This window comes from Plectropomus leopardus, chromosome 15, assembly GCF_026936395.1.
Source record: "Plectropomus leopardus strain MGB_pleo_1.0 chromosome 15, ASM2693639v1, whole genome shotgun sequence".
NCBI lineage: Eukaryota > Metazoa > Chordata > Actinopteri > Perciformes > Serranidae > Plectropomus > Plectropomus leopardus.
Window position 1 is genome coordinate 21,974,577 of NC_142190.1, and position 20,950 is coordinate 21,995,526.

At 40.2% G+C, this 20,950-nt stretch overlaps 1 protein-coding gene across 3 annotated transcripts; it reads right to left on the reverse strand.

Moving 5' to 3' along the window:
• Window positions 1–78: 78 nt before the first annotated feature.
• On the reverse strand, window positions 79–20,871 carry slc7a1a (solute carrier family 7 member 1a). Of its 3 annotated transcripts, none has more exons than XM_042498574.2 (13): window positions 20,674–20,871; window positions 11,724–12,000; window positions 11,452–11,634; window positions 10,207–10,365; window positions 9,276–9,453; window positions 8,945–9,078; window positions 6,584–6,806; window positions 4,933–5,069; window positions 4,152–4,254; window positions 3,519–3,724; window positions 3,178–3,329; window positions 2,928–3,036; window positions 79–2,190 (listed from the first exon to the last, which is right to left on the reverse strand). In XM_042498574.2, the coding sequence occupies exons 2-13, from the start codon at window positions 11,908–11,910 to the stop codon at window positions 2,006–2,008; spliced, it is 1,956 nt and encodes a 651-aa protein (XP_042354508.2). In that variant the 5' UTR covers window positions 11,911–12,000; window positions 20,674–20,871; the 3' UTR covers window positions 79–2,005. The 3 variants fall into 3 exon arrangements, with proteins under 3 accessions (XP_042354508.2, XP_042354506.2, XP_042354507.2); XM_042498572.2 differs by lacking the exon at window positions 4,933–5,069 and adding an exon at window positions 5,738–5,877; XM_042498573.2 differs by lacking the exons at window positions 4,933–5,069; window positions 20,674–20,871 and adding exons at window positions 5,738–5,877; window positions 16,380–16,534.
• Between the last annotated feature and the right edge of the window lie 79 nt (window positions 20,872–20,950).

Sequence of the window (20,950 nt, forward strand, 5' to 3'; positions counted from 1 at the left end):
AAAGGATGAAGAATGCTATGAGTACAATGCTAAATCAATGAAGCCCTTTTTTATGTTGATGAAAAGAGGAAACATACCTAAAAGCACGAGATATTTTAATGACAACAAACAAAAAAAATGTATGTAAATTTACGTACAAGTGTGGTGAATTTTACCTGATCAAATTCTTTATAGGTTTTTACTTGTAAATATCAAGTTGAATCAGATTCACAACCTGAAAAGCACTTTGGAAATGACCATGTTTTAGGAAGTGGGTGATAAAAAGACATTTATAAACATGAGAAAAAGCCTAAAATAAACTGAGAACAAATACATTCTTCCAAACTCATCATTTTAAGAAACAAAAAAGGCCAGTATTTTTTTTTTTTGAAAGACAAGCTAAATGTCACAATGCCAGTGTCAACAGATGCAAAAACACACAGCAGCCAGCACTGTGAAAATCCAGTATCATCTAATGACAAGAGACATTAACTGATGTTCAGGAACTGTCAATGTCTTTACCTGATGCTCAACATTTGTCTGATATCAGACAGAATTGTCAGCTTGTTACATGCTAACCATTAGAGACCAATGTTTCCTCAATCTGATGTCATTTTAAGTCCACAGTGATGTGTAGCCATGCTAACATTTGTTTTGTCAGGGGTTTAAGAGTGGAGCGAAGTGAAGTAATTGTCAGGCGATATTGAGAAGACCTATTGATTTAGAACAGCCTTAACAGCAGCATCTATCTGGTCTATAGCAGTTGCCATTGCTATTACTCATCATTGGTTCTGGGACCCAGGTTGACGACAGCGTCAGCATTAGTCTCACCTGTTGCGCTGATTGGCGTATCGTTATTCCCACGTGGAACTCACTAGATCGATTACCTTTCAACTGAGAAACAGCTGTTTCATGTCATGATACCGGAGGTACAGTCAACGCGGTGGAGAGGACAGAGTTGAAGGTCTGGACCCAGGCAAGCTCAACAGGATTCACAAAGCAGATTCCATATATTCTAAGAGGGTATTTAATATCCCAAATAATAGAGCTTAGTTTAAGTTTAAGAAATATGAAATGTTCCTGTCAAGCTTCAGACTTACTCTCTTCCTCTGAATCTCTGTATTTGAGAGTAAGGGACTGTCCGACAGGATGTGTTGTTCAGTGTCTTGTCAAAGACATTTCTGCGTCATCATTTGCAACCACATCCAAGGCTTATGATTGGTGACATCAATGTCATCTTTTGCATTTAGTTAAAATCATGGAAACCAAAAGCTACAGCTCCCTGCTGGCCTTCTTGAACTCTATGTGCAGCCGATGGCCTGACCAGCCTTTTCTGCTGGTTAACAGGAGTAATTATGTCACTGACAAGCCTGTTGCACTGTATTGTGCAAGCTCTCATTTGTCAGGGGGGGACTGTTAGAACAGCATTTCAACACCAGTTACATAACAGATGACAGGTTTAAGTGAATGTAGCTAATTGTACCAGTCTGTGCTAAATACTGCTTTTCAGAAATATGTAGTTATATACAGTAGTTATGTTTTCACAGAGACAAAAAAATGGATTACCGATGCATTTTCTGCCCCCCGTATGAAAACTGTTAGACATGTACATATGCTCCTGCTGCCAGCAATGTAACCCCAACTTGAACTTAACCTCCCTGAAACACTGAGATGTTTCGTGTCTCTGATGTGAGCGCCCCCCCCCACCTCAGACAGCAAAGCGATAATGAGCAGTTGAGGCTCAAGGCCAAGCAAAAGGGGTAACAAGCTTTTTACAAGATACCGAAATAGTAGAACATGTCAATTATGACTCAAGAAGCGCCAAGACGCTACTTCTGTCTTTACCCAGCAGTCAAGGGGGAAAGTCACAGGTTTGTGAATTTTAGGTCAAAGTCATTTATCATTACTTTCCCCAAAAGGGAGTACTGCCAGTGAGGAACTGGGAGTCGTCCAGTCAGAAATACTCTTACACAAACAGACTGGCATCAGAGGAGGCTGAAATGTGCGTGGCAAGTTCTAATATATCCTACAAATCTCCGTCGTCTTCATCCCTGGCATCTATATCATTGTGCAGGAACGCCTCCTTCTCTGGCGACATGGCCTCTGAATTGTGGTTGCCCTTGAAACTGTCCATCTCTGTGTCTGGAGACGAGCGAGCCAGAGCAGCCTCAGCGCTGTGATGAATGCCGTAGCAGAAGTAGATCACAAAACCTGGAAAGGCAGAGCGACACATGTTCAAAACAGGTTCTGCTTACAATGTTGTTACCAAAAAATGATGATAGACCAAGGCTAACTGAATGGTCACCTTGTTGGACCACTTTCAAGTTATTAATCAGAAATCAGAAATACTTTGTTGATCCCCAGTGGGAAATTGTGGTCTGTTACAGTTGCTCTGATACCAGCATAGAGAAGCGTAGCAAGTAGAAATTAGTACCAGCACAAGTATGTAAAAACATAAATGTACAAATAGAGATACAGTAGTAGTAAGCAATTAGTACAGTATGTAAATATATAAATATAAAGTATGTATAATATACTGATTATGTAATTACGTGAAGAAATACAGTAACAGACAATTAGCACTAATATTAATACAATACTAAATATTGAAATTACAATATGGATAATGTGCTGAGTGTGTAAAATATAAAAAGTATGTACAATAAATAACTGTTCCCTTTTCTATAATACAATGTATAAAACTAGTATGTAAATTCAATATATAGAAATATAAATATGCCTGCAATGCTACAATGAACCACAGAGATATGCATAAGTAAGATATACATAAAGCAAGCAGAATACTGGTTGTGTGTCTGCAAGCATCTGCAGAAAAGCACGAGAAGGAAAACCAACCAGATACATTTAAGTCAAAGACTGTTCCCTTTAAGGAATCAATACAATTATATAAGTAGTATGTCAGTTTAAACTCTGTGAAGACAACCTACCTATAGCCATCCAGACAGAAAATCGTATCCAAGTGCCTCTGTCCAGCTGCATCATCAGGTAAACATTTACAAACATGCTGATCACTGGAATGAAGGGCAGCAGTGGAACCTAAAGAGTGAAATATCATAAAAAGGAGACGTTGGCACATGTGTTGAGCAAACATGATATACAAGGGCCAGAGGTGGTGTTAAAAAAAATACAAAATCTAACCAAGACTATCTCACACAGATTTAGTTTCCAGAATCTCACCTTGAAGGAAAGTTTTGTCTTGCTCTCAGGCTGTCGCCAGATGATGAAGGTGAGGAGGAGACACACAATGAAGATGACACTGAGGGCTACAATGTTCCACACAGCAGCACCACCCTGCACTGCCAGAACACTGAATGCCAGGATCAACGTTCCTGTGGAAATTTTTATATCATTGCACGTGTAACTGTTCACAAGTAAAATGCTCATTTAACACTCAATGCTCTTTGGAGATAATTGAATTGAATTAATTGAATCATCTGGATTCAAAACAAATGGTGTCTCTTCTCAGCTTCTTCACCAAAGCACTAACACTTAAAAGTAGGTCTGGTCTGATCACTCACCCATTAAAGACGCACAGATGTTGACAGCGAAACCGGACAGTGCAGATGGCTCAGGGTTATCTGGGAACAGGAGGGTCTTGAGGCTGAGCGTTTCCTCCATACCAGGCAGGATGCCCATACTGGGGACACTGATGCCGTCACCCAGCTCCCCCTCATCCTGAGTATTGGCCATCTGATACATCAGAGTGGGCTGCTCAGGCTGGTACCTGACACAACCAGAGAACACACACTAAGCTGTTTTACTGTAGTGACTTTAGTCTGTTCACATGACTGAAAGCAGCTGATATTCCTAGTGCTAACCAAGTGATAAAAGAGCACATATTGTACCACTGGTGCACAAGAGTAATGTCAATCAAATGGTAACATCAGCTGCAGCCACATTTTTAGCAATGGCAGTTAAAGTTGTAATTTGTGGGAGTAAATGAACAGAGTTTAAAACTGCATTCAACAAGAATGTAGGGCTGAGTTTCACTGTTTGCTGAAAAGAGATACAAACATATGCGGCAGCAGGAAGGTGGTGATGGAAGTGTTAAGTGCTTCAGCTTCAAACTGGACCAACTCTAACACAAAACTCTGCTTCTATGAACCAGTGTCCCTGTATTGAACTCTATTTACCATTGGCCCCATACTGACCTCAGAACCAGAACACAAGCAGCCACTAATGTGTAGGCCAGCAGCGTCCCTATTGACATCAGGTCCACCAGGTCCTTCAGGTCGAACAGAAATGCCATGATAGCTTCAGAGAGCAAGAAAATGAAAAGAAGGAGTTGGAAAGATTAGATTTGTTTGAACCTAAGAACCTTTGTTACTGTAAAATACTCAGAATGCACCATAATGTGTTTTTAAGAAGGTACTCTAATTTCCTATAAACATGTATAGGGGATTAAGTGTCAAGGTCATTTTTTCATGTTTGCTATGCTACCTAGCTAATACAATAAACTAAGACCATTATCATGGTAAACATTGTATCTGCTAAACATCCACATGTTAGCATTGTCACTGAAAGCATGTTAACACACCAACGTTAGCGCTTCGCTCAAAGCGCCGCTGTGCAGACAGCCTCACAGAGCTGCTGGCACGGCTGTGGACATTTGTGTACATTGCAAACATCACAAAAACAGTAACACAGTCCTTATGGTGTAAAAATGGCAGTTACAAATAATTTAGAAAAATGGTCACAAGTCATATTTAAGTAATGGTCTCTCTGTTTCTATTTGTATCCCTTATTAGCATCCAACAACGACTGCTGGTGGAGAGATGAAAGGTGATCATGCAGGCTGTTCTCTATTTTGCTAGCTCAACTTTCACATCATCTCAAAAAATTCCTTCCCTTCACTCAGTGCCCCGACCCTTTTAACCCCTCCCCCCTTCCTTCTCCTCAATTGCAGGCCTTCGTTTTTCCTATTCATCTTACCAGACAGAACCCCGGCGGTCACAGTGGACGTTATGGGGGATTTCCTCTCGCTGACGCGGGCCAGGAAGGAGAAGAGCAGGCCATCCCGAGCCATGGCAAAGATGATACGGGGAAGGGGGAACATGGAACCCAACAGACTGGGTGGGTGGGGGAGGGGGGACATCAGATTGGGATGACAGTTGTAGGTGAAGGGTGGAGGAACAAGAGGAGAGGAAGAATTGAAGGAGGTCAGTAGGGAAGAAAGGGGAAGAATTAGCAAAAGTAGACGAACACGGTCAGCAAGATAGGAGTAGCAGATTCGGGTGGGGGAACCGGATACCAATCTGGCCACACTGTAGAGCTGCATGGGCATGATGTTGGACCAAGGATATTCTGATGCATGCATGCAAAATGTCTTCCTCTTAAATAGCAAATATAGTGCTCCACATGCTGTTACTCTCCGTAACAATGTAAAAACCTTTTGTTACTTTAGCAAGCAGTTAAGTTTGGTATTTATATTCCCTCTTACACCACTGTGATGCTAGTAGAAAATGTCTAGCCCCTGACCCAGGTTAGAGGAATGACAGAGTAAACCTTGGACTGCCTCAACCAACTCCAAATAGACCTGGCTGCACAGGATAAGAGACAGTTAGTGGTGCTCTTTTCATGCTGGAGTGCTGATTTCTGGCAAGTTTCTTCAGCTGAAATAGAATCTGCAATTGGCAGGAATGAGAATCTGCAACCTGGCACAGCTCAGCCCAGCAGCAGGAAAAGAAGCTTTGGTGAAAATAGATGCAGTCTTAAAACATGCGTGTTAGTGTCTCACCTGCCCCTACGCCAGAGGTGAGGGTTGCAGTTAGCGGGGTTTTGGTGCGGGGGCTGATCTCGGCCATGAACTTGAAAAGCAGCCCATCGTCGGCCATAGCCCAGATCACACGGGGCATGGGGAACATAGCACCCAGCAGGCTACCAGGGGGGAAGACCAGGATATATAGTATCCACACATACACCCACGAGAATGCCGTGAAACATAATTGAACAGAGACACCAGCTCACAAATACAGGGAACACGGTACAGTACATTTGCATAGCACAACATACTTTATATTGTGCATAACATATACATTTAACATGAATGTGTGAAAGTACACATCTGTTTACAACAATTAATGATTTAAATCAACCTTAAATACACTGTGCATACATTTTTAAATTACAAAAGTACAGAATCCATAATTATCTATTATAATAATCTATCAAAGCAACTGCCATTCAAAATAAAAGTATGTACCATCATTATAAAACTGTTAAAAACTGATTTTTTATGAAAATGCAGCCTGTGGTGGCCTTTGGTGACATGACTTACATAATCGCACGCCCTGATGGTACAATATATTCTTAGTGGTGCACTTAATTTTAGTCAAGGGATCAAATGCCTTCTGAAGTTAAAAATACATTCACATAGTCACACACACACACACACACACACACACACACACACACACACACACACACACACACACACACACAGAGAGGAACACAGGCCTGCACGCAGGAATGCATATGTGTGTCTGCATGCTTTTCTGACAGAGGGAACAAGAGGACATGAGCATGCATCTAAAGCTAATGCAGGTGTGTGTGTGTGTGTGTGTGTGTGTGTGTGACTGCTTACCTCGTGGACAGAGCACAAAGAGAGCCTACAGCTACGGCATATTTGGCTCCTCCCCAGCCCACGTAGTTAAAAGCCACAGGCAGAGGGCTGTTGCTGTCCAGCAGGTAGTAAGGCATCATGAGGGTAAGGGCAGCGGAAACACCAAAGTATGCTACAAAGCAGATGAGCAGCGAGGATACAATGCCGATAGGGATGGCTCTCTGGGGGTTCTTCACCTCTTCACCTGCGTGATAGATGAGGAACAGACACGTTTAAATGGAACTAAAAATACAGCTTTATTTATTACTTCACAAGGTGCTGAGATTCCTGTCCTGAAAAACTGCTCTTTTTACAAGATTAGCTCAGAATTCTGAGCATAAGTTTTCATGAAAAAAAGCTCCTGCTCGTTTATTTTAATTCATGTGATTATTATCTTGTTAATTTAAATTTACAAGATTATTATCCCTTCAATTTAGAAACATTTGAATAAATAACTTTTTTTATCTAGTTTACTCAAACAAGAATGAATGAGTTTATTATCTTAAGAATTTAGAAAAAAAGAGAACTAACATTTTTATTATCTTGTTAATTTACAAAAATAAAAAAACAAATTAACAAGATAATTATCTTATTTCATTAGAATTAATGAAATGATTATTTTGTAAATTCGAAAAACAAGAATTAATGAGATTATTATGTCATTAATTCAGAAGAACTAGAACACAATTTCTATCGCTTCAAATTAGAAAAATGTAAATTATGGCATTATTATCTTGCTATTATTAAAAAAAACAAGAATTAACAAGAATTTCCTTACTTTAGAAAAATAAAAAGTTAATGAGATTATTATGTCATTAATTAAGAAAAAAGAATTAATGCAATCAATATCTTGTTAATTTTCTCAGAAATGTGAGATTACAATCTTTTTAATTCAAAAAAATGAGAATTAACTCAATAATTATCTCATTAATTAAGAAAAAAACGAGATCATTTCTTTCATTAGAATTTTTCCTCATAATTCTGAGATGATAATCTTAATTCCGAAAAACAGCAGAATTGTTTCTCATGAAAACCCTCTCAGAATGTCGAGATAATAATCTTGTTAATTCAAAGAGGGAGATTTTCTCTCTCAAGTAAATGCACTGAGCTTCCATACAATAATGAAAATGAAGGAAAAAAACACGCTGTACTATTTACTGCATTTATTTTTAGAGACTATCCCTTTTACTTTATTAAATAGCCATTTGTACAACCGTTACTATATCAGTCCAACACTCCCCTCCATTTACCACAGTTTGTTGGTAACTATTTACACTTAAATGCAAGGTCTGAGCTGATTGTACATGCAAATTCACTCTTTTATGGTCTTGTTGGCAGAATCCCAGTAAATGTAGAAAACTGAAAAAACAGATGTATTAAAAGAAACATTTTGCTGTATTTTGCAACAAGCTGAACAAGGAGCTTATTTTCCCTGTGCACCTACAAGACTGAAACACACTATTACTATTCAGCTGCAGGTGATTATGTAACAGAGCTTCTCAGGCGAACACTCGCGTCTTGTTCTGCAGTGAAATCACATTGCGATGATGGATCCCGGTTTCCCTCTACACCACTATTCATGACAGATGACAGCTACTGGCTGACCCAGATTATTGGAAGGTCAGGGGTCATATTCATAACAGTGGTGAAAGTAGCGGGGAAGTACATGTGCCTTTGTCTGCATATGTGTGTGCGTGTGGAGGGGGAAGGAATGATGGCTTCATTCCAACTTAACTCTACGTAAAATACACACACACACACACATGCACACAGATGATATAATGGCTGAGTGCTGGCTAAGTGTGTGACCAACATGCCCCCACAAGCCAAACTCAAGCAGTCATTCAGGTCAGCCAATTAGAATGCAGGAAAAAGAGGGGTGGGAAAAGTCGGGGGGCCAGAGAGCAGGCAAACTGGAAGAACTCTCCCTTTTTTTTTTACAATCCGGAGGCCTTGAACTGATTAACTACATGCATGAGGATAAAGGTGTAGATCTGCACAGTGTATAAAAACATGAGGAACATCTTATCCCCTGACCTCATATCATGATTTCAGCACCAAATCTGGGCCACAATGTTTTGCATTCCACCAGGAGCAAAATTGGGCCAAACGCACAAAACTGCATCTTTTCTCTCTGCCCTGCCCCTCTTATGTAACACTCCTGGATGTTTGGACAAGCTTAAGATTGAAACGGTCCCAACTCCAGATTCAGTTACAACAACCCCCCAGCCCACCCCCCAAAAACTGAAACACATCCATGAGGCAGTAAAAAGGGATACGAGAAGTGGAACAAGAGGAGAGCAAGCGCCAACAGAGTGTTTTCTGGTTTCTTCCACCTCTTACCTGTGGTGGCAATGCAGTCAAATCCGACAAAGGCATAGAAGCAGGTAGCAGCTCCCGACAAGACGCCTGTGAATCCAAACGGCATGAAGCCGCCGACTCCTAGACTCTCTTTGGCTGGCAAGGTGTCTGTCAGACTGAAAAGAGAAGAAAGTATTGACTCAAATCAGCAAAATTACCTTTATTTAGTGAATTGTTTAAGGGTCAGAATATCCAATTTTCAAAAAAAACAAAGCAGTGAGGTCTGTAGATAATCTTGAGAAACTGAGATCAATTAAAATGCAGTATCAAATATAACACAGCACACAGTGAGGGTGAGTATCCATGTTCTTACTTGAGGCTGGAGTTACTGGTATAATTGGCATGTAGGATCTCCTCAGGGTCCAGCTGCCAGTTCTTCAGAGTACCTTTGACCAGGCCAGAGACCACCATGAACAACAAGACGAGGATGTTGATACACGTGAAAACCTTGTTGACCATCGCCGACTCTTTGACCCCAAATGCCAGGAGACCTTAGAGATGGAAAGGAAAATTAAATGGAAAGGAAAATTGTTTAGAGGAGACTGGTTTGGAGAGGCAATAAATTCAACTTGTTATCAGAATCAGAAATACTTTATTGATCCCCAAGGGGGGAAATTGCAGACACAAATTGTGTGGTCAAATTTGTCATCTGAGTATCTGTTATGAATAGAAACAGAAACAGTCCACAGAAACTGCTTATGCACTGATGCGTAGGCCCCAGAATTTGGTGCTTCATACCTGCCTAACACCCATGTGCGCCATCGTCAGTGCGTCAAACACCTCGCTGCAGGGAGCAACACTTTCCTCATAAAGAAGTTAAATTAATGGTAGGTGAGAAAGAAATACATTTTCTAATATTTCATAGCTTTAGTAGTTATTTAGTAGCATTACATTAATGTTTAATTGCATTTTACTGCTTGTGCGCTTTCTTTGCAAGAGTAACAAAATTAGAAAGCCTATAATAACTTGGTTGTTTGGCATGTTAATGGGCCGGCCCCTTGTAGCCTATTCTATTAGGTTGCATTCTTTTCAGGTGTACTATAGCAGCGGTGTCAAGACTGTTGGCTTTTTTTTGACCACGCACCAGCAGAAACATAAATCACCGCCATGGCTGCAGCAATGTCAACTGTTACAAGTCTTAAATGTTCAAGGGCGAGACACTGCATACTGGCAAAGACAAATCATGCTCTAATTAAAGTGTTAAGATTAGAGAGAGGGAAAGACAGAAAAAAAAGTTGTCCTACCTGTTAGGGTGATTATGATGACAACAGCAAACATGTCCGGGTACTTTGCCAATACACCCGGTGCATTCATGGACATGTACTCTCTGCAGAACTGCTCTATGCGCTTTCCTACCAACTCGTCGAAGGTAGCGCTCCATGCTCGGGCCACGCTGGAGGTACCTAAGATGGAAAAATACCAGTTAAGGTAGATGTTGTGGCGTCTGTGCTTTTGGTTGTCCCATTGTAGCCTCCCATTCTGTTTCTCTATCTGCATGTACACACAAACAACGAAAGGAAACAACATGGCAGACAGGCTGCTGTGTGATTCTAACTTGCCCCACCAACTTGTTTTATGGATCCTGTAAATGGCTGTTTTTCAGACTCCATATTCTTTTTATTGTGTTCTTTCTGTTTTTATTGTGGGTAGCTATTTGGTTAAGTTTTTAGATGACACTGCATTGTTATCTGACCATGGGAATGTTCTCGTGGATTTTATTTCATGGTGTGAAAACAATTTCTTAGACTTGAATTTATCTAAAACCAAAGAATGAATCATTGATTTTGGACAGAACAGAGTTGCTGCTACAGAGAGCATCGCACACAATAAAAAGGTGGAATCTGTCTAATCTTATAAATACTTGGGCACTTCCTTTGATGACCTTCTGAAATTTGCCCTGAATACTGAAGCCGTTGTGAAGCGAGGGCAGCAAAGAATTCAGCTTCTACGAAAGCTAAGCTTCTTCTCTGTAAGGCCAGTCATCTTGTATCGTTTTGTCAAACTTTTATTGTCTTTTTAGTTTTTCTTTGATTTGCTGGTTTCAGAGCCTGACAGTTTAAGAAAGGAACAGCCTGAACAGTACTGTAAGTGGGCAGTAAGTGTCCCGGCCTCCCCCGGGCGTGTCCTTGCAATTGAATTTTCTCTGATGCCATCTGGGTGTCTTTATGCATTAACTGCTTGCAAAACGGGCCGCCATTCAAAATCTTTAATCCCTTCGGCAGCCAGACTTCTAAATTTCCTGTAAGTGTTATACACCTGCATACGCTGTGGTTTATATGTACTGTATGCACTTTTTTCTTATCCCGGTTCCTTGACTCCTGGTGCACTTGCCTGGTTGTATATTGTGAATGCTGCTATGTGTTTTTTGTGTGGGTATTTGTTTTTGCAGTTTTAACATTCTGCGCTTAACTTATTGCCCCTAGTGGGATTGATAAAGTTGTTTGAACTGCATTTGAAAAGAACTGAATTGAATATCGCATCAGGTTTACCAATGATATAGGAGAGGATGAGGTTCCATCCAGTGATGAAGGCCCAGAGTTCCCCTACAGTCACATAGGAGTAAAGATAAGCTGAGCCTGTCTTGGGGACCCGAGCTCCAAATTCAGCATAGCACAGACCGGCCAAAACCGAGGCTAAGGCTGCTATCAGGAAAGACAGCACAATCGCAGGACCTGCGGGGAGGGGCCGACAATACGTCACATGATCAGACGCTTTCAGATTGCGCTTGCATGAAATCTTTTAATTGTTTGCAGCAAGTTACCTGAATTCTCTCGTGCAACAGCACCGGCCAGCACATAGACGCCAGCGCCAAGCGTGCTGCCCACGCCAAGGGCCACCAGGTCAAAGGTGTTGAGGCATCGGGACAGACGGGAGTCCTCTGTGTTACAGTCCACCACCTTCACCCTCAGCAACTGCTTCCCGAAACGCAGAAGCTTCTCCAGCGCCATGGATCACAGTCTGGCCTCAGGGAGGGGAGGGGGAGAAGGCTGATTGGGGTTCAGAGGTTGCGAGGGGGAGGGGGAGAGGTCACACACACCCTAATGGGAGAGAGGAGATGAGGTGATTTAAAGTGTCTCACACTTTCAGCAAACTGGAGCGCTTTACAACAAATGCAGAACTTTTAATTTACAGTCTTTAATTAAACACTTTTTGTACTAAGTGTTACACATGGGGCTAAGAGGGCTGCCAAACTTGCTGTAAGTAGAACACTTGTTTCCTGCGGTGTTGCGTAACATACACCAAATCCACAATGTGTGACGGCTAGCCAAAAAAAAAAACCCCAGCAGCCTATAGGGATAATCCATCTTATTGCTGGATACGTCGCTGACATGTGTTACATAACAACTCACAGGAGAGGAGGCGAAGCCCTTGAACAAACTGTCCTACACAAAACTCACGGAAAACATGTTTCTGAAACATGCCGTGGAGGCTCATCACATCGCGTCACTCCTACACATAGCAGAAGAAAGTAAACATACCAAGACTGTTATTTACCTCTGCTTTGGGTCATACGGGAGAATTTTCCCATGGTTACATCATTTTATAGGGTTTACTGAGGTCATCTGTGTTTACAACAGCACTATACTGGCTCTAATTGAAGTTATTTTGTTACTGTGGAGCTATGCAAGTTCTTCACAGTTTGATGCAGAGAACTCTAGATGGTTGGGGGCAGTGTTGTGTAGGTGATCAATAGTAGAGAACAGTGTTGTAGAGTTCCCTGTATTCTCTAATGATCTAAGAGAAGTAATCCTTTCTGTCCATACACATTGCTTTGTTACAGACAGCTTCTTTGTACATATACCGTAACAATTTAAATGCAACACTTTAGTTTTTGCTTCTACATTTCATACTTTAAAAATCTAAGACTTTTTTCATGCACTTGATACCTATATTTCTCCCAAAGTTTGGTGCAAATTTGTTAAAATTAGTGAGCACTTCTTCTTTTCCAAGATGTTCCACCCACCTGACAGGTGTGGCATATCAGGATGCTGATTAAACAACATCATTGCTATACAGCTGTGGCTTGGGATGGTCACAATTAAAGACCACTCTAAAATGCGCAGTTTAATCACACAACACAATTTTACAGATCACAACTTTTGAGGGAATGTGCCATTGGCACGCTGACTCCCATTATGTCCACCAGACCTGAACTAAATGTCCATTTCACTACAATTACACATCTCCAGTGTTGTTTTCTTTGAATTTGGCAGTATATGATCTAACTGGCTTTGTAAGTTTCATAATTAGCGCAGAACATACAAAACAAACATAACGCCTCCTGCCTCAGCTATCGCCGGCTCAAAGGTGTAAAAATGGCTGCAATCCCTTCTCTTCTCCTGTTTTGTCAGACTGACTAATAAAAATTACAGTTTGGCGGACAAGCTTCTTCCACTGTTACTACACCAGTAGTGCTGTTAAGCCAGGTTTCAACTAAGAACATTAAGTTCAAATTCGTTTCAGTTTTCAGATCATTAACCAAGAAGGATTTGTTAGTCAATGATCTCACATTAAGAAAAGCTAATTTCGGATTCGGGATTCTGTGACTAGAAAGGGGACTGGTTGTGGTTGCGGACTGACAAATTTCATCATCATCATCAACCATTGTTTATTCAGGGAAAATTGACTGAGCATTAAGCTCTTTTACAGCAATGCCCTGAATTCACATTCAGTGGGCCAAAGGGATAAACAACATATAATAGCAACAAATTCAACAAAAAACAAAAAAATTAACAGCAATGGCTATCAAAGATCACAAATTGCAATAAAATCAGTAAAAGGATTAAACAAATTAGATAGCAAACAAATATGCAACCATTGAAAAAAAATGCATAACAACACAACAGAAGAAAAGACAGTAAAAATGATGACAATAACAAACAATAATATCTGTAAATAATGATCATGTCTGTGAAATTAACCAAAGCAGGATCACTGTACAATGAGTATATTATCTAGCATACACTTGAAATGATTTACAGACATGTACCTATCTAATCTTAATACCTCTTGTAACTTGTTCCATTAATTTGGTGGAAAAAAAACTAAAAGCTAATTTACCAAGCTCAGTACTGATCTGAGGAGTTTCAAGGAAAAAACACTAAAAAAAACACTATTATCTTTGAAACTCTACCCACTGGAGGCAAAACACAGCTGTAAAACGTCTTTTATAAGTGATTGCTGATGAAGATACTGAGGGTCAGTAGTCTGTCCAGCATGTCATGTACATTCCCCATTGCTGAGCTCACAAACTGAGAGGCAAAATAGACGATATCTGGAAGGAGAAAAAATATGGAGGACAGATGGAGAAAGGGGAGGGGGAAAGAAAAAGGGGAGGGGGTACATAAACAATGTCCTGCAACTATGTAAGTGATGTTGTGGTGGTCTGGCAGAAGTCCAGTGGTATGTCCCACAGAAGTGAGCCTGGGACATTGAGTGAGTGACATGCATCAGCATAACACCGTGACCCATTTCAGGATAATGGCACTTCTCCACATGAGGAAATAAACCCAGAAAGGTCATGAGGACAGTGCAACAGTCATGTCACACCTCATGGAAACTTCCACATTGGGGTAAGCTAAGGTGACAACCTTGTGGTCTTTTATTTTCTTTCCAGAAAGCATTAAGGCTAAGATAGAACTTATGAACATATGAACCAAATATGTATACTAAGCTTTTGCAAAATGCCAAAGTGAATGTACTTGTATGCAAAGAAAGCTAGACTTGCAGTGGAAGAAAATGACTGTTAATTTTCCTAAAAAACTGTCAAACACACCTAAAAACGCTGCCTATAAAACTATTGTTGTCCTACAGTAGGGTATGCATGGCATGCAACCAGCTATATTATTGAGTGTAGTTCAAGAGATCTAAAAAAACCTGCAATCTTTTCCATTACGAAAACACTTTCCTGTCTTAATAAACTGTCTCAACACTGAATACAGAGCACTTCCACTGCTAGAGAAACAAATGTGTTTCTTGTTGCACCACAATCAAGCTTAAATTATCACACACGTCAGAGGACATTAAATTTAACCTTTCCCACTTGCAGCTGCTATTTACTGTTGTAGAGGTCACTATTGTTTGCACAGAGTCATTGATAATAAATGATGTTGCACGTCAGCAGTGTGGCTCGCTGGATGTTCCTTAGAAATGATGTGGAAAGAATTACACACGTGCAGGCTAGGGTTGCAGTGATATACCTATATTTAAGGTGTACTATGGTATAACAATTGGTCCTAACTTGTACATTTGCTTATCGACAGTATTGAAAAAAGGCAACCAGATGAAAATCTATCCTGCGTGCGTCTCCTTTTCTCATTGATTGCCTGTCAGACTTTACACATACTTCCATTAAAAAATGGTTTTAAATTTCAGTAATAACAATAGTAATTGTGTAACAATTTATACTGTTATACTGTGATGATTTTTGGTACAGTTATTGTACCTCAGTACCTTAGCACCTCTCATAGTGGTGCAACCTGAGTGCAGGCTCTCCTATTGTACACCATTGTGATACTGCCCACCATGAGGAGCCTAAAATGTGATAATGTACCTTTTTATTACTGCTGATTGATTAATCGATTAGTGTTCTCAAAGCCCATCGGCTAGTGGTCCAACAACCATCACCTGTCAGTCAAATACTAATCAGTAGTTGTTAGCTGCCTCCCCATTTTAATATGCATGTAATACAATATTATACATCAGTCCCGTTAGCACGTTTTGTTGTGATTTCTTACTGACATTACAGCCAAGCACCTGAAAGGAACTGGATGTATGGATGCATCTTGGAGATTAACATATTTCCTACTAAATACTAAACAAATAACCGTTTTCTTAGTATTCTGTAAACGGAATTGCATGTTTAACTAGAGGAACTTCCAGCGAATTAGGGGAAAATCTAGAGAAATGTCTATGTTTCATTAAAAAAAAAAAAAACTGTTATGAAAACAGCTGTTGATCAAATAATCCATTAAATAAATGGACCAAACCAGCAGCCGTAAGACTGTTGAGCCCCTGCTTTCAGTGCATTATTATTCTGCCTGCATAAATAAGTAGATGATTATTGTGACGGCTTGTGTGCTACATTATTGTAAAACCCCTGAAGGTCATTAAAAAAAGCTCAGACTACTCAAACATATCCTGGGGTATTCTTAAAGCGCTGACAGGAAAGGACACATGCATGCATGCACATACATGACAAACAAGCAGCCTGTATGAACCACGTAACACCTCACTGACCTGAGTATACACTGCAGTACAATTCAAATAATCCAACTCATGACAACGCAAACTGACTAATCCAAACGTGTTTGAAACAGGACGCACAATTAAATACGCACAATGTCAATGCTGCAGATCATTGTTGAAATTAATCTATTCAGGTATGGCCTAATGAGAAAACACATGGAGTACTCACTTGAAATCACCTACAGATACACTTCACCAGAAGGTTTAAAAGAACGGTGAGAGATCGAGGGATTAAACGCCGAATTTGTGAACTATTCTTCAAGCCGCTGTGAAGACTGCAGAGTGTTTGACGGCTGCCGTTCTGAAATAGAATCTGGAGGAATCACATGGCTTGGCTATATCAAGCAGCACGCATACACATGAATGCATGTGCACACAAGCGCAGTCAAAATGTAGCAGTAGCTGGCTAACCGTGAAAACTGCAACAAATGTGTTTTTACAGTAAAAACCCTTCATTCCCGCTAACCCTTATGTTATCACAGACTTGCAGCTGCATGGATGTAAACAGTAACAGTAACATGGTTTATCTATAAAAGCAGCAGCTTTTTTGGTAACAGAAAAGTAACTCAGCAAGCTCTTACAAGTGGCCACATCCATCCAGACAAGCTTTCGCATTGGTGTCACCAGCGCATCAAAATACACACATTCATTCATGCTTTGTTTGAATTCACTGTATTCAATAGGGTAAGTTACAATAACCTTGCAAGAGTCAAGCTTTGGAAAGCTTTTTATCTCAGTGTGCAAACACATATACCTAACCCACTGTCGGTTTAGGAGTGTTTTGGCAGAGAGAGTGCAGCAGATGAGATGTGCAGAGAGCAGAGGCAGTGCCAGTCGGTGGGAGGGAGTGGATGAAAAGGAAAGAGGGGTGTGATCCTTTAGAACCAATGAAAGTGGACCATAAATATGTCACTGCTTGACATTTAGGAAAGCTACGAGTCCTTTTCAATACTACCTACAAAATAACTGGATTTCTAGGTCGCAATTTGATTAAGTTTGTGTGCTGAAAACAGAATAAATAGCAGAAATATAGTCTCTTTGTGAGTCACTCTGCAAAATCAAATTTAGAATCCGGTTTTATTGCCAAGTACATTTACATATACAAGGAATGTGACTTGGTGTTTTGGTGCAAAACAATTAACATAAAGGACAAAATAAAAATAGTGAATTAAAAATAGGGGAGCTCTGTCTTTCTTATTGAAAACATGGTTTGTAATGAGCTCCAAAAATGTTTAAGTTAGACTCTCTTATTTTATTTGAACATATTAAAAGGTTGTACTTGTGCAATTGTTTTTTCTTAAGTGTAAATATGTATATTGTGCATTTGTCTATGCTTGAATTTATGCTGCTTTTCTACACAGAGATTCCGGTCTGAGTGAGACCAACTGTTAAAATAAAGGATTAAATAGTTTATATAAACATAGTACTGCATGATGTTGGAAGAATTAAAAAGTATAATGTAATGTCCTCTACAGTTTGTCCACTGTGTTGGTGGATTATTTCCGGTTTCGGGGTCATTCAGTGCAGCTATAAGCAAGCGTTTACATGCTCACACACACACACACACACACACACACACACACACACACACACACACACACACACACACACACACACACACACACACACACACACACACACAGGCATCCAGCTAACTAAGTGGAATTTCTTTTCTGGCAGTGGGTTCACTGAGGAGAAAGAACGGCATGCAACAGCAAAGTGGTGACTGCTGCTTGTTGACATTCTCCATATGTTCCCATGCAACACACCATGATGCAACCTAACTCTGCTTGGTAGACCTCATTGTATTAAAGGCATTATTTCCCAATGAACAGTCAATTAACTTTACCGGTATCTGATTTCTGATTGTGTTTGTCCTGGTATGGTCAGCTAACACACACGGATTTGATCTTTTGACCTGTAGTAACGCATGTGAACAGAGTGATGCAATGCTTTTTGACCGATCGTGTGGTCACCTTGAACTCGCCCTGCATGTGGATTTCAAAAATGCATGTCAGTCAGTCAGGAACAGGCAAAGTGATAGGCAGCCAAGTTTTGACCATCAAAAAAAAAGAATGACTGATAATCACACTTCTAGTAAAATGAAGAACTTGTGACGACGTACAAATAAGCAAGTGGCCTCCACATGTCTGAGCACACAACAGTCCAATTCTCTTCCTTCTTCCTGACACAAACCACAGAAATAATATATAATATTATTTTAGGAAACAAAAGATTGACGCTTCATCATTCAGTTCTTCTACAAAGATAGTAAACACTGATTCCAAAATTAAGAAAGGCTCTTAACTTTATAAGTAAACGACGCGGGGAACTACAAGGGTACAAAGGAAGGCAAAACTTGCTGATATCTCTGTTTAACACGAGTCTATTCAAGAGTTACTGGCAGAGAATTTGGGCAAACTAACAGTCAGTAATTACCCGGGAGCAGACATCCGGGATATAATACAGAAATCAATAAAAAGAATAAATAGATAGATAATTATTAATTAGTATCGATAAAAAAAATTTAAATAGGAAAGTAAATAAATAGGGAAATTAATACAAATATAAATAATGACAACAGAAATGTCATTTTATGTTGTTTAATCAATTATTAATGCTTTTTTAAAAAATATTTTTGGTCCATTAAATTGCATATTTATTTATTTATTTATTTATTCAATTTCATTTCTTCTTAAACCAAGTTTAAGAAAAATGACAATAAATCTAGCTTGTACCTTATTGAGCCATTTGTGCATTTCTTTTGTATTTTGACAGACTCTGTCCTGAACAGTACACATTTGTATTCAAATGTTGTGCTTATACTACTGTGACAGTTTATAAGAACACAGTGCAGGTCAGTTGAACATTTGGTAAATACAAAGCTGGTATGTGGCATCACTGCTCAGTGAACAAAGTTCACTTTCAGAAACTCAATCTGTTTCTATTCCAGCAAATAATCACTTCCGTAAGCATGAATGCACATTGTTAGTGTTTATTACAATTACCTAAGATCACATAAGCCCCTGATCCATGTTTTGTACACACTGCAATCTATTTACTGCACCTACAGTTGTTTACATTTTGCCCGCAGCTTTGGCAAGTCAATGTCAAAATCCACCAACTGCCTCTTGTTTCATCTTGTGAGTGTAAACAAAAAGCCACACACCGGTCAGAGAAAATACAAGTTGTGGTGGTTTTACAGGCAACTGAACATATAGCCTGGATATGGACTAAAGAAGAAATAAGACGCTCGAGCATCTCTAGAATCTCAGTGAACCTGGAAAGCTTCCACGCACACCCTTAAGTGCATTTGTGTAGGTTACATAGGGCCCTGCAGTCAGCAACTTGCTCCCAAGTGACCTGCTTTCAGACCAGCTAAAGTTAGACTGACTGTAACTAGTCCTGCCACAAAGAGCTAAAAGGTCAACACTTGTTACTCAGCCATTCCTAAAACATTGTTACATTTAGAATATAAAAATACAGTCAGCATTTAATTCAGTACTTATTCATCTCTTTCTATGCATGTGTGTTTTGCTGAACTGCAGTAGATTCCCATTTTTATTTTTCCACAGACGACAAGTAACATTGTGAACTGACTCAGGTTACACACAAGTTATTACAGTGCATCAATAATTTAACTCTTAAGGTGTGTGTTTTCACATTTAAATTTAAAAGGATGATTTACTTGTCATTGTCATGCCACAGCTTTATCACTTTTCCTTCATGGTACTTTTACTTCACTGCCAGTGAGTACATTTTGCACCACTTCTGATTTGGGCTTGCCTTGCATGATAGCATCTACTCTCTGTTGCCACTTGCTGCTTTCACTCCAGATCCCCCCCACCCCCACCAACCCACACCCACCAAACTACACACAAGTGTGCAAACTTCTCATACTTGGTCTCACACCAGTTTTGAGTCTGCATCCCTTCTCCTGCCACCACCACCCTCCTCAGATCATGCATCAGCAGCCCTCTTTAGGACTGGCCACACTGCAGCTCCTGACACATTCAAAGCCACTCTGAACACACCTCAGGGATCACTTCTCTCATGTTACATGGCCATAGTTGTCGTCAATACACTTTCAGATCCCCCCTGAATGAAGAACAGCTAAAGTTTAGGTGGTTCTACATTGTTTTGCAGCGAGGCGCACACGGCAAACTGTGCAACTGTTTCCTCGGGTTGTGAAACCCCATTCACATGCATGATCCAGGAAACAGTAGCACTCACTCTGAAGCAGTTAAAATGGGGTCCAAGCGAAATCAACATGTGGTTTTCAGCGTGGGCGCTTCACGCACCCATTCAACTTTACGCACGATAAAGCGTTTTCTTACTCTTCTTTAGCTCGCGTGCATCGCCTGAAAATCGTCTTGCCTGGGGCACAGGTTACTAGAAAGCAAGTCATTACACACCGCCTAATCATTTGCATGCGGCAACGAAGCAACGTTGTAGCTCTTTACCTTGTGAACTCTGTGGGAGAGCATGAAACATCGATCCAAGATAGTGATTTCCTTTAGGGTAAAAAAAAAAGTGTAAAGAAAGAAAAAGCTGCTTCGGCACAAAGTGGACGACAAAAGCTGTACGTCTTTCTTTACAGGTGGTTCAGACGAATTTAAGTTTTTCGGGTTGCTCCGTTTAGCGCGTCCAAAAAGGAGGAGGGGATACAGAGGCTTACAGCAGCCCCGCCCGTTCATTACCATTACAGTTGTGCAAGAGCCATTAGCCCCAAACTGCAAC